Below are 18,142 nucleotides of genomic sequence, written 5' to 3'. Positions count from 1 at the left end.
GAATGCTAAGGTCTATCTAGACTTCCTGGACAAAAGTGCGTTACCTAAGTTACCATAGCACATCGAGGAAGATCCATCGCTCCGTGTCATAATGGGTAAAGGTTTCAGGCCGCATTATTTTTCCTGTAAATAAAGGTTATTTGTAGATATGCAGGTGTCTCAATATTAATGGTAGGGCAGTGTATGTGGTATTTTATTAATAAAGACAAGAAATATTAATAAAATAAATAATAATAAATAAATTAAATATATAATAAATAAATTTAATGATATTCTATTAATAACAATAAATGTTATGCGGTATTTATCATCTTACTCAATTGTAAGGGTATTTTTTAAGACAATATGAGACCCTGTTTTTGCTATGCTTCTTAAAGATTACATTAATTCCAGAAGCACAAGTAATTCTTCTGTTCTAATACTATTTATCTTTCCATGGCCGACAACTCACTAACATATTAATTTCTAAAACGACTTAGGAACCAAATACAGTGCATAATGTCGTGTGTATTTTCAACCATCATCTTCAGGGTCCGATGGATCATCTGAGATGCAAAACAAACACCTCTCTATGTTTGTTACCTTATGAGGCATTATATTATAAAAATCTTTTAGCTCTTCAGTGGGAAACCACGTTGGTTCTTCTTCCGGTAATATCCTTACATTGCAACACCTTAGAAGGGCAACCAAAGGAATCCATATAACTGACATAAGGATTAAGACGCCAATGAGAATATTGGCCCAGTGTGGCCATTCTTTACTCACTGGAGACGCCTACATAGAAAAGAAAGAAAGAAAATATTAATTGTTTGTGGAAATTATTATTGTGGTTGACACGATTATTATTATTTTTAATATTTTTTTGGTTTTTGTGGTTGGTGTAATAATAATAGTAATGAGTAATATGGAGGCATGTGATGCAAGAAAACAAGCGTATTGTAGCATCAGCCAAAAAACAAAAACAATTTCACACATCCATTCCCTCTAAAAGCTTGTCCAGTTCCACCACCAACTTCCACAACGACAGGTGGAAGTTTGTTCCAGCAGTTAACCATCCGCTGACTAAAGGCAAATTTCTGCATATCTATTCTACAACTGTCTTTCCTCAGTTTGAATTTATGTCCCCTTAGGTTTGTAATCTGAGCAAGTGGAAGAGCCCCATCAGAATTCAGCGTGCTCAACCCATTCAAGGCCTTCTCTTCGACCTTGTAGGGTTTAAGGAATATCAGCAACTATATTGTGCCGTATATAATATGCCTGTAAATTGCGTGTATTCGTGTAGTCAATTTGCTAAACAAAATAAAACGAGTTTTCGGGAGAAAAAACCATGCTGCCCTCGTTTGAGACCGACTAATTCAGCCACGTTGTGAAAAAGGCCCTTAAGAATTCCTCGCGTCGTTGACGGGATTCGAACTCAGTCACTTCCACCCAGTGTGGGCAGGACTGGGATTCTATCAACTGTATTACCCACGAGGGCATGTACTGCATGGAATTACCAATTGCGAATATCGGGATGTCTCTTGCCGCACTCTTTGAGTTACCACTCTTACTATAATCTGTGCTCAATTTTTAGACAATATATACGGCCCAATATAACCTAAGTTGCTGATGCTCCGAAACTCTACTGCAACCAACCAACTATTATCTGTAAACTAGTTGAAGTCCATATGAAAAGACCATTTCGAAGACTATGAAATCCACCTGGATTCAAATCCAATATCAGCGGTAACAAGTTTTATGTGCATTATTTCACACTGGAGTCAGTTGATATTGGGCAAGAATTGCGTGCATTTTTCGTCCAGAAATTTGATTTTTCATCCCTAAAATAGGAATCCACAAAGAATTAATGGTTAAAGCCCTCTTTAAGATGTTCACACGACACAACTGTGTAGAAACTGTTTGTTCACAGAAATTCTGTCACCGACGTAAGTTATGACGTAAGATTATGACTTCTCCTCCACCTTATACATAACTCCACACCGTCCCTGAGTTATAGAGAAAAAGCTTTATTGTTTTGGCAATTAAATTTTTGATTCAATAGTGAAGATTTTCTTGATTAATGTCGTGCAACAAAAGAAAAATAAGTGTTTGATTTGTGAACCCTCTGTACTATTTTTAGCAAGTGCATGTTGATCTGGGTACACTCACATCCGATTTTCTCCTTAAATTGTTCTATATTTCTGAGATATGAAATTCAGGAATTGACTTCAGATGTTAAAAAGGGTTAGATTTCGGGGGAGGGGGGTCAGTAGAAGAGGTCTCACTTCCAGCCTATTTGTTTACAAAATCCTTATTTAAAAAGTTCCGAATGATGATTGTAAAATGTGGTAATGCCTCGTCCTGCTAGTCCTGACGGTTAGCACAACAGTTAGGGACCAAACAAATATTATTTGTTTGGTCCCTAACTGTTTACATAAATGTGGACCAAACAAATATTATTTGTTTGGTCCACATTTATGTAAATTCCTTATAGAATTTTTTTTCATAAATAATGACACAAATAATTAAACTAAATAATGAAATAAAAATTTAGAAATAATTTAATCTTTAGAAATAGAAATATTTAATAGTAATCCTTCGACTTCTTTAATAATAATAAAAGTCGAAGAATTACAGTTAAAAATTTCTATTTCTGAAGATTAATTTATTTCTAATTCATTTTTATTATTTCTAAATTATGCACATCCAAGACGAATGGGGGCGCTAGTATCTTACCGATTCTTTGTCCCAAGCTTCGTATCCGCTTCCTTCTGTAGCAATTTTAAAAAAACTGGATGTTAGAATGGTTATCATGGTGATGGGGGCCAGGTATTTCCAGCAAAAATACCAATAATAACTTGGTCTACGACCGGTCATAAGTTCAATATCATCACTAAACCTGTTAAAAAAATAAATTTAATATTATTTAATATTTAAAATTAGAGCAAAATAATCTTAAACAAAAATTGGAAATTACGTGATTCATCGCCTTTTATAAAAAGCTAGAATAGTAAACGCCACCTGGTGGGTATTTATCAATCGTAGTGTGTATCTAATTATAAAATAATTACTTTTTAGCCAACTCGTTGCATAGAAAGTTTACAAAAAAAAATGAATATTAAAAAATTAATAGTTATAAAAAGATTTGTAAACTGAAATCTATATATTTTTTTTTCAATTAATTGCTGTTTATTTAATTTATATATCTACTAAAGTAAAATTATACAAACACCATTTTATTTCGCTAAATATGCAGTACGCCAAATTAACGTGATAGTGAGTTTTTTAATAATGGCATAAATCATTATAGCTTATTTTCTAAATAAATTATTTCTATTTTTATTTATAGTCACTTTTTTTCCCTACAATTTTTCTAAAACACTACAAGGAACTATTGTGCGACGTCTCAGAAATTATTGTAAACAGAATATGATATTTATGAAGAAATTCGAGTCACTTTGCTGTCATTTTGAGTTTTTTATTATTATATTATTTTTTTTTTTTAAAATATACATCATTACAGAAAAAATCAGCGCTTTTAATTACATTTTCAATACTCCTTTTCAAAACTGGCTTTATAATAATAATGAATGTTGAAATCTGTGCTCTAAACTGACTGCCTAGTATATATCAAAAATATACTTCCGGTTGCTATTATACTTCCGGTTTGAATATTTAAACTCATAGCCATCTTGTGACTGTATTCAGAGTATAAAAAGAAATTTAAACAAAGCGATTGAGTTTCGTATTGAGAATAAGTATTTTCACTACAAAGCATAGTAGAGCGAAATTAATTTCAGATAATTAATCAATAAAATTATTCAATAAAATGACTACTGAGTATATCTTTTGATATACTCAGTAGTCATTTTATTAGGTACGCCTAATAAAATGGCTACTGGGTACATAACTTAATCTAAAAGCGAGAAGATCTACCTTGATGCCCTGAGAATAGCCTGGAGTTGTCATGGTATAGCTAGATATCATTGGTTATTACACCGATCTCGATACACCAGAGACACAGTCATACGTGAGTCATACCCCAGCAGGGTTTCAATTTCCGAGATTCTCATACCGGAGAGTCTGAGCAGACTTCCATGTCATGTTCAAAGTCACTCGTCTTTCGTCTTGGCCACTCTTGCACTGAATTGCTCACATAAAACAACTGTACGTATCTGGTCACCAGATATGTACACTGAGTGATCACTGAATTATTATCACCTACCAAATACTTGTTGGGCAGACGTTCGCACGGAAAACAGTGGCTGTTCGCTTAGGTATTGACTCCACTAGATGTCTGGAGACGCCTGTAAGAATCTGCATGTCTTTTCAATGTCAGAATAGATGCAGTTGCAAAACATCCCACAGGTGTACAATTGGGTTGAGGGCAGGCGAATTTGGAGCCCAATCAAGATGGGTGATATCTTCGCTGTATTCTTCGCACCACTTGTGCACAGTGTGGGCTCGATGACACGGCGCATTATCGTTTTGAAAGATTCCGTTTCTGTCCGGGAAAAAAAATGAAACATGCCAGGATGTACATGGTCTTCTGTGAGCTGTGGGCTCACCAGTTTTCTTGGGGATCACTCCTTCTTTCTTCCCCGTACCTTTCTCTCTACTTTTCCCCATCCATTTTATCCCACTCTTCGTTATTTCCTCTTCTATTCAATGATCCTTTTGGACTTCTCCAGAATTTTCTGAAAAGGCCTTTCCTGGATAACAGATTTCTGGCGCGTCTCCATGTGATTGAGGTTGGGAGGCAGAACGCAAAAAAAAAAAAAAAAAAAATCTCACCAATGAAACGTTGGTCCAAACGCAGAATAGATGCTGTTGCAAAACATCGCACCAGGAATCCTAGTTTTTGTCAGAAAGCCCCGTATTAAGCAACCACCGCCACCTGCCTGAGTATTTGGCACCATGCACGAAGGCGTACATCGTTTTGCACCAAGTATTTGGACTCATCCAACTAGCACACTTGTCTCCACTCCTTCAGTGTCCAACCAGCGTGTTGTTGACGTCACAGAATTCTCCATTCATGATGATGAGCGGTGAGGAGTGGGTCTCTCTTGGATGGTCTGCTGTGGAACCCCATATATCTAAGTTTGCAGCGCATCTCACTTGGGATATGGTTCTTGCATTCCATATTGTATGGCGATGTCAACTGTCGCACAGTGACCTGCCATTGAGCCCGTTCAACGCGCTGCACACTTCGCTTACCACGAACATCCACCTTTTCATACTTGATGGTAGAACCCCTGCTTGCTATGATAAATTTAACTGTTGCTAACGAACCCTTCTCCAAGATGACTATTTTTGTGGAGTAGTAGGTCAGAAAAATAAGAATCTTTTTCTCCTATTAAAAATAAGGTTTTTTAACCTAGAGGGTAAAAAGGTGGAAAAGGTGTTTAAAAAGGTGGAAAATCTTAGCTACACCAAGACAACTATATAATGAAATGTTCTGTGAAAAGACCACTCTTCTGGATTTAGACTCCATCAATTCCTTCATAAAGACCAATCAGATCAAAACTACACAAGAAAATCTTTTTTGAATGCCTTACCTTTTTAGGCCATAGATGTACGATATTGCTATACATTCAAACAGAGCCACAACCAACAAGGGGAAGTTTCCACTGTAGTTATCGAAGAGGGTAAATACATAATTACCAGCCCCGTGGGAGAAGATAAGGGACAGAAAAAAGCACAGGAGGCAGATGGCTCCTAGAAATACAAATGATAAAAAATAAATTAATGACTCCAGTATTTCAAAGTGATATCATGTAGGTTGGTATCAACCAACCGGCGTGATGTTATTTTTAATTACTGTTGCAAGGTAAAGCCACCATTCCCGCCTCATCTCTCAGATGAGGCGGGAACGGTGGCTGTATATCGAGTGCCTTTTCATGTTTGCCCATGTAGGGACTTGAGATATATGCATTCAGTAACTGGTTGGGCATTCGCGTTTAACTAGTCTGTGGAGGCTATAAAAAGTAGATACGTTCACACTCTCTCTCCTATCACAATAAACTATTTTCTTATTGCAGTTTGAACAAGGCAAGATGGTATTAGTATACAAGTGTGCGGCCGATCGCTAGGAGGCGTCATTTTCTGCTCCTTTGCTACATTTATGGTAGCTGTACTAAAACAAAAAGGAGATATAGGGCTCAGTGGTCTGAGTTGGTGATGGGCCTAAAACCCTACAACAACCAACCAGGGGAGAGAAAAAGTTTGAAAACTGACTAACTCAGCACGTTGTGAAAAAGGTCCATAAATATTCCTCGCGTCATTGATGGAATTCGAACTCTGGTCTTTTTTCACCCGCTGTTTAGAGGACTGTGATTATACCAACTGTGCTACCCACTATGGCAGATTAGCTCCAGTATATGAAACAAGATTTATGAAAACCTAAATTTCTTAAGATATACTTTATACTTTATTCAGTATCAAGTAGGGCCACATTTTGCCCGAATTTCAGCCGGTATACGATGTGGAATGGACTCCATTAAGTGGCTGAAGGAGGTTAGCTCAAGATTTTACCATTCTTCCGTCGATATTTCTCAACTGCTGTATTATGATCGGTCAAGAACTGCAGAGGCAAATCGCTCTTTTCAACGTTTGCTTGGAACAAGCTTCCATCCGTTGTTGTGGAAGTAGATAGTTTGATAAATTCAAGGAAGAATTAGATAAACCATTGGAGGGAATGGATGTGATTTTTTTTTTTTTGGCTGATGATGTATAAGCTTGCTTTCTTGCATCATGTCTCTATTGACACTAATACTAATACTATCCCAGACATTGTCAACTGGAGTCATGTCCAGGGATTTGGGTTAGATACTAAGGTGTGAAGCGGATCCCATGAGCAAAAGGTTACATAGTCCACCCTGAAAGGTTGAATTTTGCCATACAAAATTTTGCATACATGTGAAATTATGAATTTCATATTTTGGCATGTTAGATAGACATTTAGGAAAATGAGAAGATATAGTTAAAAGGGGTGTCAAAAGTAAATGCAGTTTTGAGACGAGTGGCTGTGCACTAAAGTTGCACGAGATGATAGGAGTCGGCGAAGACCTGCAACCTGTTGGTCTTGTCTTTTCAATTCTCAGTTGATTGAAGAGTTCTATCCTGTTTGCTGGAAAAAAACGACTTAGGCTGTCCAGGTTTTTTAAGTTGCTTTGAAGAGGATGTCTTGATTTAGCATTCCTGGAGGCTTCTCGATGAGAGTAAAAAAAACCGTCAATGCTGAGAGCGTTTAATCTTCCTGTGAGCAGTTGGGCTAATGTGAAAATGTTTCTTGTGTTAATTGTCTGTTTCCAGGGAGGAATACTGAGATTGGAAAGTAGGATGGCTCTAGAGATAGTAAATGGGTGAGCAGAGATTCTGTTCAACCATCTCAAGAGCCAGTATTCAATACTTAGGAAAGCTTTCAGGTTGAACGGGGGGGGGGGGGCAGAGGACCAAACCTGTGAATCATACAGTGGGATGGGAAGTATACGTTTCGGTATATACTTGTTAACAAGGTCTGGGTTTCTAATGCCAATTAACTCCTGTTTGGCAGCCCAGAGCGCCGCATATGTTTTTGTAATGTGCGCCTTGGCGGCGGCATGGTGAGCGTGGTTTACTTATTTATTCTTTTGTTTCATTGGTCAATATATGAAGCATGGATGGGATGAGGAAATGTTTCAGTCTATTGTTTCTAAGCGACAATTAATATTGATTTATTGTTTCCATGTTGAAGTTATTTATTCTTGATCCACAGTGCTTTTGTGAGTGACATGGGCTATGAGAGTTAAATAAAAATAGTTTATATTTTATTATTTAATTCTTTGTAGTTAATCAACCAATCATCAATCATGTCAAGTGCTGAAAATAAAAAGCGTCGACAGTATCTGGACGAATATCTAGCTTATGGTTTTATTGAAAGTCCATTTGACTCAAGACAGCCCATGTGTCTTATGTGTAATAGTTCTTTTTCAAATGAGGCTATGAAACCGTCAAGACTTTTAGATCATTTAAAAAGGAAACATCCTGATAAAGTTGGTAAACACATCGAATATTTTGAAATTTTAAATAGAATTTTGAGCAACGTAACACTGTTAATTCCTTATTTAAGAACACACAAACAAATGACGATGGGATGATTGAGTCTTATAAAATTGCAGAAATCATTGCAAAAACTGGTAGTGCTCATACAGTTGCTGAGACTGTGGTACGACCCGCATTAGAGCCTATAATTTCAACAGTGATGCATCAAAATCCTTCCAGTATTTTAAAAGCATTGTCATTGAGCAACGATTCAACAATAATAAGTAAACATACTCTATCTGAATGGGCTCTGAACACCTTCAAAGATCTGGGAAAAGATAGTGCAGATGTAAATGCTTGCTATGTCCCAGGTACAACTGTCCTCCATTACCCTCAAAAGGGCTGACCTCACTCAGGCCATCAACAGTCTTCCAAACAAGGCTACGGTAGGGCCCGATGGCTTCCCCTCTTTATTATCAAGATCTGTAGCCCTTACATAATCGATCTTCTCCTTCAAGCATATAACAACATCTTGCAAACCGCCAACGTCCCGCAGATGTTGAAGCTGTACTTTACAACACCTGTTCCTAAAAAGGCACATCCCAAGACTGCAAAGGATTTCAGGCCCATCCCAATTAGTTGCCACACCCTAAATGTTTTTTTAAAAAGCACTCCTGAAGTTCCCACTGCTTTAGGCATCGTCCAGCATACCTTCATTCAACACTTAAGGGGAGATCAACCACAACTAACCTCCTTGAGACCTTTGGTTGAATACAGTGCTCTCTGAATAGTGGAGATCAACTAGATGTAATTTTTATGGATATTTCTTCTGCATTTGACAGACTCTCCATCAAAGCTCTTCTAAAAATTCTGCATCACTACCATATGATCAGGAGCCCCCTTCTTCATACAATTGCATCTCTTCTTACCAGCAGGCATGTTTTGCATGACAATACAGTCCTTTCATTCACCTTGATCAGAGGACTCCTTCAGGGTGGAGTCCTTTCTGCTTTACTTTTTGCTGGCGGCATTAACCCCTATCTGGCGTGGCATGACAATTTCCTATCATATGCAAACGACCTAAAGATGTTCATTCTTTCCAGTGATGATCGCAATCCACAGTTAATTGCAAATGATGCTACCAGACAATTTGAAGACTTTGCCTTGTTCCTAAATGACATTGGACTTGCCCTGAACTCGAAAAAGATCGCTCAAATGTCATTCACTATGAAAAGGCTGAAGAATGATATCAGTGTTTTCTCAAGGGGCATCCTGTTCAGAGAGGGAAAAAATACAAAGCCCTTGGTATGATATGGGATGAAAAACTCACCTTTGCCCTTCACCTCGCAGAGGCAAGAAAGAAAACTCTTTGGGGCTCTGTGGCGTGTTAAATAGAAACTGACAGGGATACGAAGTTCTAATCTTGTAACACGCTATGTGGTGAGATGTGTCTCTCCCATCGCCCTTTATGCCTCTCCTGTATGGTCATCCCCGCCAATTGAAAATCTCAGGAGGTGTCTGACTGTGGAATACTGGATCCTGAGGTGGCTTAACCGCTACGTAGGAAACACGTTTACCACCTCTAGAAGTACCCTTCAATCAAATCTAGATTGGGTACCCTGGCAACTGATACTAATCAAAATGAACATTTCTACCCTCTCAAAACTCATCAGAAAAAATACACTGCTTTCTGCGCCGACATCATCTGGTTGCAAAAAATATTGGTCCAGTTCTTTTTCAATCTCTCAGTATAGTTATTAAAACCATCAATAAAATAAAGTAAATATTATGGCCTTTTCAGAAAATTTTGGTTGATAATGAAGAACAGTATCTGAGGCTTCTTTTACATACAGAAGTCAGATGGCTTTCTGAAGAAAACTGTCTAACAAGATTTGTAAACCTTTTTGATACGATAATTAGTTTTTTAGAAAGCGAAGGGGACACAAAAACAACTTATACTATATGGCTTGGATTTTTTAAAACTTAATGTGATACACTTCAACTTCAAGGGAAATTAATTACTATGATTGACTGCAAACGCGTATTAAAAGCTTTCATTGAAAAACTGGAAATATTTGAAAACAATTTCATGGTATGCAAGAGTTAGCTGAAATCAATGAATCTCTCACCGAGAATGATCTTAAGAATTATTCAGATCATCTGTGTTCTTTAAAAGGTGAAATGAAAAATAAATTTTCAGATTTATTTTCTTTTGAAGTGAAGCCATGGATGTTAGATCCAATTGAATGCGATGCCGATCTGCTAGTGAAGAAATTGAAGAACTCGTTGAATTAAAATGTAACGAAGAATGCAAATATAAATCCGAAAAAGGTGGAATGGTTGAGTTGTGGGGATCAAAAACAACTAAATTTCTTTATCCACCAATGTGGTCTGAAATGGCTGAAGTACTGCATTGTTTTCCAATGTCTTATATGGTTGAAAGTGGTTTTAGTTCAGTAAGTAAAATATTAACAAAGGAAAGAAGCAGAATTGATATGTGTTCAAGAAGAGACATTAGAATTACACTTACTAACGTCATACCGAACACTGAACTTTTAGGTAAGAAGCATCAGGCTCAGGGATCCCATTGAATAATTGGTGTTCCAGACGATTCTTTTTGTCTAAAGAGCTCTTTAGGGGGAGATAATTAAAAAAAAAGTTGAGAAGCACTGTCCAATACAGTCGAGGTAATACTCCAGTTCATTTATTATGTTATTGGCTTGTTGATTTGTTTGCTTAACTCGTTGATCTTTAGATCTGACGAAGACTTGCAGGTCATCTTCATGAGAACAATGATCAATAAAATCATTAATTCGTATAAAATAATAATATTAAAATATAATTAATCAATTAATATAATATAATATGAAATTAATAATATTATTAATTAATATATCATTATGTATATTTATTTAATTTCATATATTAAATTATCCTCACCTGTTAAAAGTTCCTTGCGAAGGTTTGGGAATAATTTCATATCTACAATTGAGGTAATAACACCCTCTAACGTCCCAAATTGGGAATCAATACCTAAAGTGAACAGCATTAAAAAGAAAAGAACCGACCAGAATGGTGCTCCTGGAAACTGATTGATGGCTTCTGTAAAGGCTATGAATGCCAGCCCGGTTCCTGATGCAGTCTGGAAAAAAAAATGTGGACAAAGAAGTTAAAAGTTTCGATATTTATTCATTGTGATTTACAACGCTGAGATTATTTTATTCTTTGCATAACCTTTTCTTCTTTAAAAGAGCAGGTCCTGCTCTTCCAGCATTTTAAAATTTTTATTACAATAATTATTAAAACTATTAAACTGTCTATATCATATTTGAAATAACAACAAGTTATAGTTTAAGTTCGCTCATAACTTATGAATTGAGAAATGATTATACACTCAGTGATCACTGAATTATGACCACTCCATCTGAAATGGAATATGATGCATAGCTCGCAGTATAAAAAGTCGAAGAGCTTCCTACGCCAGAGCAGTGGTAATTTGCATCTGGTTGTTCAAGATAAAGTGATAAAGTAGCAGTTATGGAGCACAGTAAAGATATCATGGACTTTCAAAAAGGCATGATTGTGGGAGTTCTGGTGCTTCCATATCAGAAACGGCACGTCTTGTCTGTTGCTCATGGCCACTGTGGTTGCGTGTACAAAGAATGGTGTCGAACGGGTTTAACCACCTCCTATTGACAGAACTGTAAAGGATTACGCAAGGTGGATGTTCCTGATGAGCGAAGGTGCAGCGTGTTGTACGGGTAGGCCACTGTGCGACAGTTGATATCTCAATACAATATCAGGAATGCCAAGAACAATGTCCCAAATGACGATGCGTTGCACACTCAGACGTATGGGGTTCCACGACAGACGACCCAAAAGGCCTTCGTGTGTGGTGTAGCAACACGAGTCCGTGGACTGGTGCCCACTATCCAGGCAGGTAGCGGTGGTTGCTTAATGGGGCATGTTTGCTGGCGAGAACTAGGACCTCTGCTGCGTATGAAGCAACCTGTCACTGGCGAAGTCTACCGGCAGCTCTTAGGGGTCTATGTGCACCCTGCCACGTTGCAATTTTTCTCGGACAGAAACGGGATCTTCCAAAACGATAATGCGCCGTGTCATCGAGCCCGCACTGTGCACAACTGGTTCGAAGAACACAGTGAAGATATCACCCATCTTGATTGGCCTCCAAACATGACTGACCTCAACGCAATTGAACACCTACGGGATGTTTTGGAATGGTAAGTGAGGCGTATGGATACGCAACCGTCAGCTTTTCTGACACTTTGGAAAGCCTTGTATCCAGCATAGCTGCAGATCCACACCGCATAGCTGCAGATCCTTGCATGCAGCATAGCTGCAGATCCATACAGACGTCTTTGGACATCAACTAGAGTCAGTGCCTACTCGAATAGTCGTTGTTATCCGTGCGAACGGTGGACCAACACGGTATTCGGTAGGTGGTCACTCAGTGATCACTCAGTGTATGTTCCCACAATGTACTGTTCTCACCTTTTCTAATTCTTTTTTGAGATCGCACTCTGGGAAGTCAAATGGAAGATTTGGAGTTGAGTTCACAACCTTTTCAATAATTTCTGGAGGTATGGTATGTGGAATACTCTGATTGTTGTAGTACGGTTGGAGCAGAATGTTCCTATCTGTCAGACATCTCTCGTGCGTCATGTGAGCCTTAAAACCTACAGAAATTGTTTTCCATGTAGAAGTGCATTGAAAAAAAAAAAAGAGTAAAGTATGACCAAAAAGAAAGAGCGCAACATAACACAAAATGTAACCTCTTACCCAGTATGGAGAAGACAACGATGCCTGCAAACATCGAAGTGGCACAGTTGCAAATGGACACTAGCAGGGCGTCTCGGAAGCAGTTATTATGTACAGGATTATAAGAAGAAAATGCTATTAGACCTCCAAAAGCTAGGCCCAAGGAGAAGAAGATCTGTGTTCCTGCCTCCAACCAAACCACAGGATCTGCCAGTTTCCCCCACTACGAAATGGAATGATATAATAATGAGACACTCAATGTGTTGTCACTAAAGTTAATGATTATTTTATTATATTTAATAATAATAATTTATCAATAATTTCACAACGAAACGATTACTTTTTTACGATTCTGGAATTGTTGGATATCTGAAACTATTTGTGATTATTCCAAGGAATTTGCAATTTTTCCCATAAATTTTGTAAAGATGAGCTGAATCTTCATGGACCTGAAGGTCTAGATGATCCCATAAATGCTCTATCGGATTTAAGTCAGGAGATTGGGGTGGCCACACCATATTTTGCAATACCCTCTACTGTTGTTGTTTAGTTCCTAGAAAGTCCTTTCACAGCTTCAAGTCATTGTCTTGTAATATAAAATTTCTTCCACAATGTCGAAGTTCAGAGGATATTGCTTCTTCGAGAATATTTTATAATCTTCTTTTCTTAAAATTCCTTCAATTCTGAACGATGCCACTCACTCCAGAAAAACAGAGGTAACTGCAGATTATGATGGAACCACCACCGTTCTTGACTAAAAAATGCTCTCCCCCACCAGAAATAGAATTTCAGTACACTTTATTAGTTTTCCTCTAAATAAAGATTATTTGTTGATATGCAAGTGTTCGTAGCCGACCGGGCTGGCCGAGTGGGTAAAGTACCTGCCCGGCAACCCAAAGGTCGCGGGTTCGATTCCCGCCTCGGGCTTGGATCAAAGTACTGCAAAAACCTTGGGAGGTGCAATATGGCCACAGAAGCCGATGCGCCAACAACTACCAAATCAAAAAAAAAAAAAAAAAAAAAAAAAAGTGTTCGTATATTAATGGTAAGGCAGTGTACATACGATGTAAAAAGAGCAATCTTTAAAAGAAAAAAATGTATTATTTATAGTATCGTTAATTAAAAATAGAAAGGAAAATTCCAGTAGAGAATAAATTGTGATTAAAATACTTCAGATTCCTCTGCGAAGAATTACATCCTTCTGAGCAGATTAAAAAAACATAAAAAAACATTTGAAAATAGATTAATATTAAACGAGTTCATCGAACTGCGCAACTGGAAAAAATAAACTAAAAAAAGTATTTCAGTTCTTGCATAATTAAGAATGAAGTCAGAAGTCCCACTCAATGTACTCGAAGAGCATTTGAAATTTAATCTGCCAACCAGAAATGGAAATTGAAGAAACTCATTATTAATTCAACTAATCTAAGATAAAATATTTCTTATTTTTTTTGGCATAAATTTCGTTCTAAACCCCCTTTTCCACTCCTAGAATTTACAAACGTTTTTTCTTAGCTCGAGTACCCCCCCCCCCCAATTTCCAAAAATTAATCAAATGTCTTATTATTTTGCACTGCCAGTGTATACACGCATTTCAATTGCAATTAAATAAAATTCGATATTCTTACATCAGGCGTGAAGAGATGAATTAATCCATCTTTCATTCCGGTAAGGGTCATCCCACGAAAGAAAAATATAACCAGTACTAAATAAGGGAACGTAGCAGTTACGTACACTACCTAAACAAAAGAAAAGGTAGTCTTAGATAAATCTTAAATAATTTTAATATAATTATACAATTTAAATAAATGTATAATTTTAATATATTGTTTATAAATGTTTTAAATAGAAATCTAGGAGTAGTCTGACCTTCCCAGAAGAGGCAATTCCTTTGATCATACACAGATAACATAGGATCCAAGCTGCAAGAAGACAGATGGCTATTTTCCAGTTAAATCTCTCAGGAGTGTCCACATCACTGCTAATATTCAAAGTCTGGCGATACCAGAAATACTGAGTAGGACTACTTTTCTGAAAAAATATTTATTCAGTTTTATGTATATCCTTTAACAAAATAACAGAAACAATGGGTACAAAATTAAAAAAAATGTACTAGGTTAGTATTGATATATCTTCGTATACTGTATTTCGAATACTGGAAAGTGTAATTGTATTTTCCACATTCATTAATTTCCATATATCTGTCAACGCATTGGGATGCTCTATGCACTGATCTATGTCCATAAATTATTGTTGGTACACCACGAGAAGAATATCCCGGATGGTATTTTCTTTTAAAATGATAAATGTAATGTCTCTACAGCGCCATCTCCGGCCCTATAAAAAGAGAATGAAAAAAGAGAGTAAACAAACGACATGTAGGAACTCCCTCCCCCTTAAGTGAACGTCACGAAAAGGTAGATGATAAGTCATCCTGTCGACATCGCCTCAATGCTCTGCTTGTAGTCTCCAGAGGGTTCACTCTGCGGTGCTTGATGTAGGTAATAGAGCGGCGCTGTTGGAAAGCCAGCGTTCGTGTAACTTAGCGCTGCCGTGAGACAGCCATTACAACGGCACTACGGCCGTCATGATGTCGGTTTTGGGGGGGGGGGACTGTATATGAGCAGCGAAGGAACTGCCATTGGGAGTGTATGCTAATGCCAATATTTATAATCTAAAATGGGGAACAATATTTTCACTGCCTTTTCAGATTCAAAGAATTGGTTACCAAGGCCCCGTAGGAGATGTAGGAGAAGTCACTGTACTCCTTGACAGAGTAACCATTCTTTCCTAAAATAAACAGAAGAAAGAAGTAATTTAATGTCTAGCTAAAATCAATATCTATCAGGTGGAGTAGAGTCTAATAATGTTTTGTTCAAAAAAAAGTAATAATAAATGCTCCATAAAATTGTATCTTATATCCAGAGATATTAAATTACATCGAAATGCATTAAAATGTATTGTATTGTACAGTGTACATAAATTATCATTTCTTCCACCCCTTCAAACCCAAATACAAAATGGCTTCCACATAAAGAACGTCGAAAATTAAGATACAATTCTGTATTCAATAAAATAAAATTATGAATTAATTATTTAATTAATCCATAATATTATATTCGTATTCGTATTCATATAAATTATTTAAGCAAATGAATAATTAATTAAATAATTAATCATATTTAGAAGTGAAAATAGTTCGCATAGCTTTATTCCATCAAACATCGGAAAATTATTAATGGCAGAAATATCACGTGCTTGTGAATATCCAATCAAGCAACGTTACTCGTAGCATTGTTTGATTGGATATTTACGAACACGTAATCATATTAGATATTCATGGCCATTCTCGTGTTATAGGTTCTCTACAATTTTTGATATTCAGAATATTTATATTTTCAATTTCAATATTAGTATGTTCTATTTTTTAAATCAAATTAGAATTAGCATTAGTTGAGGCATATGATGCATTAAACTTCAGACCTTTCTTGAATCCTTTTATTGTTGGACTAAACTTAATAATCTATGAATAAATATCGATAAATGTAAAGCTGTTTCTTACAAAGATCCAGGTAAGAAAGCCATTCAGTGTATATAGAATAATTAAAGGAAAATATATGAATAGCTTCCTGTTGCAATATATCTATTTCTATACTCCAGCTTTTAATTATTTCAATGGACACTGCTCATCGTGGACTGATGTTATTAGTGGAGTCCCTCAGGGCTCAGTGTTGGGTCCATTATTGTTTTTCTTGTAATCAATGGACACTGCTCATCGTGGACTGATGTTATTAGTGGAGTCCCTCAGGGCTCAGTGTTGGGTCCATTATTGTTTTCTGTATTTATAAATGATATTGATGATGGTATATCGGGCTTGATGTCCAAGTTTGCAGACGATACAAAGGTTGGCAGGGTTGTCAAGGACACTACTGACACTATGCTGCTGCAACAGGATCTGGAAAGGTTGAGCAGATGGGCTGAGAGGTGGCAAATGAAGTTTAACATTGACAAATGTAAAGTACTACACATGGGAAACAGCAACCCCAGAGCAACGTATCAACTCTGTGGTACAACACTGACAGTGGTAGAGAATGAAAGGGACTTGGGGGTGGTTGTGCAGGCAGATATGAAGTTCTCTGAGCAGTGCAGACGGGCTGCAAGAGTAGCTCATGGAGTATTGTCAATGATATACAGGAATTTTTCCAGCAGGGATAAGGAGGTGATTATTCCATTGTATAAGGCGATGGTCAGGCCACACCTAGAGTACTGTATACAGGTCTGGAGGCCTCATTTCAAGAAGGATGTAGAGCTGCTGGAACGAGTACAGAGAAGGGCAACAAGATTAGTGAATGGAACAAAGGGGTGCTCTTACGAAGAAAGGCTTAAGTTTTGCAAATTACAGTGTCTGGAGACTAGGCACCAGCGAGGTGATCTGATAGAGGTGTATAAAGCCTTGAATGGTTTAAGCATGCTCAATGCTGATGGGATTCTTCCTCTAGCTCAGAATAATCACCTGAGAGGGCATAAATTCAAATTGAGGAAAGACAGATGTAGGATAGACGTGCGGAAATTTGCCTTTAGCCAGCGAGTGGTTGGTTGGTGGAACAGACTTCCATCCCTTGTGGTGGAGGTTGATAGCCTAAATAAGTTTAAGGCTCAGCTGGACAGGTATTTTGAACGAACAGAGGGGTGAAGTAGAAGTGGTTTTTTTTTTTTTTTTTTTTTTTTGGCTGATGCTGCATAAGCTTGCTTTCTTGCATCAAATGCCTCTACCAATGCTAATGCTAATGCTAATTACAGAAACAATTATTTTTCTCAAGTAAATCGAATCGAACTGACTAAGGAAAAAATCGAACTGACTAAGGAAAAAAAATAGCTGTTTTCTATTTTAAATATTAACAATTTTGATCCTTTTATTTCATTTATTCAATCTATCTCCATTCTATTGCATCTCATTTCTTTTATGTTTATCCTGTCGATTTGTAAATATTTAAAAATCTATAATCATCTATTCTGCTATCGTCCTTCCTCAATTTGCATTTATGTCCCTTCAAATGCGAGTAATCTGAGCAACAGGAAGAATTCCATCCTTGTAATTTTTAGAGTTTTTCTTGCATTTTTACAAAAAATAAAAAAAAAAAAGGAGCGCAACAAATGCTGCGCTGTAACAGCATTCGAGTACGCACTAACAGGCTGAGCTCAGAAAATTAAATAACTTCTCATTTCCATGCCATAAATCAGCTTTATTTAAAAAAATCGAACATAACCTATTTGAATTCCAGTAACAGTACAGTCCTGTGCTATATAATGCGTCAGATAATTACATATTAATTAATTTAAAATTTTAAAATTTCTATTTTTA

At 37.0% G+C, this 18,142-nt stretch overlaps 1 protein-coding gene across 1 annotated transcript in view; it reads right to left on the bottom strand.

Moving 5' to 3' along the window:
- Nucleotides 1-327: 327 nt before the first annotated feature.
- LOC150082549 (sodium-dependent neutral amino acid transporter B(0)AT3-like) overlaps nucleotides 328-18,142 on the bottom strand; it is a 61,556-nt gene continuing 43,741 nt past the window's right edge. The window contains exons 4-11 of the mRNA XM_090378687.1: nucleotides 14,650-14,811; nucleotides 14,409-14,519; nucleotides 12,802-13,003; nucleotides 12,514-12,698; nucleotides 10,942-11,143; nucleotides 5,538-5,697; nucleotides 2,716-2,878; nucleotides 328-774 (exon numbers count right to left, since the gene is read on the bottom strand). Of these exons, the coding sequence (XP_090234813.1) occupies nucleotides 514-774; nucleotides 2,716-2,878; nucleotides 5,538-5,697; nucleotides 10,942-11,143; nucleotides 12,514-12,698; nucleotides 12,802-13,003; nucleotides 14,409-14,519; nucleotides 14,650-14,811 (1,446 nt within the window). The 3' untranslated portion in view covers nucleotides 328-513. The remainder of the gene's footprint in view (nucleotides 775-2,715; nucleotides 2,879-5,537; nucleotides 5,698-10,941; nucleotides 11,144-12,513; nucleotides 12,699-12,801; nucleotides 13,004-14,408; nucleotides 14,520-14,649; nucleotides 14,812-18,142) is intronic.

The sequence above is a fragment of the Mastigoproctus giganteus genome, chromosome 7 (assembly GCF_048544385.1).
Source record: "Mastigoproctus giganteus isolate SK-2022 chromosome 7, ASM4854438v1, whole genome shotgun sequence".
NCBI classification, from domain to species: Eukaryota; Metazoa; Arthropoda; class Arachnida; order Uropygi; family Thelyphonidae; genus Mastigoproctus; species Mastigoproctus giganteus.
This window is presented reverse-complemented; position numbering and strand designations above follow the sequence as displayed.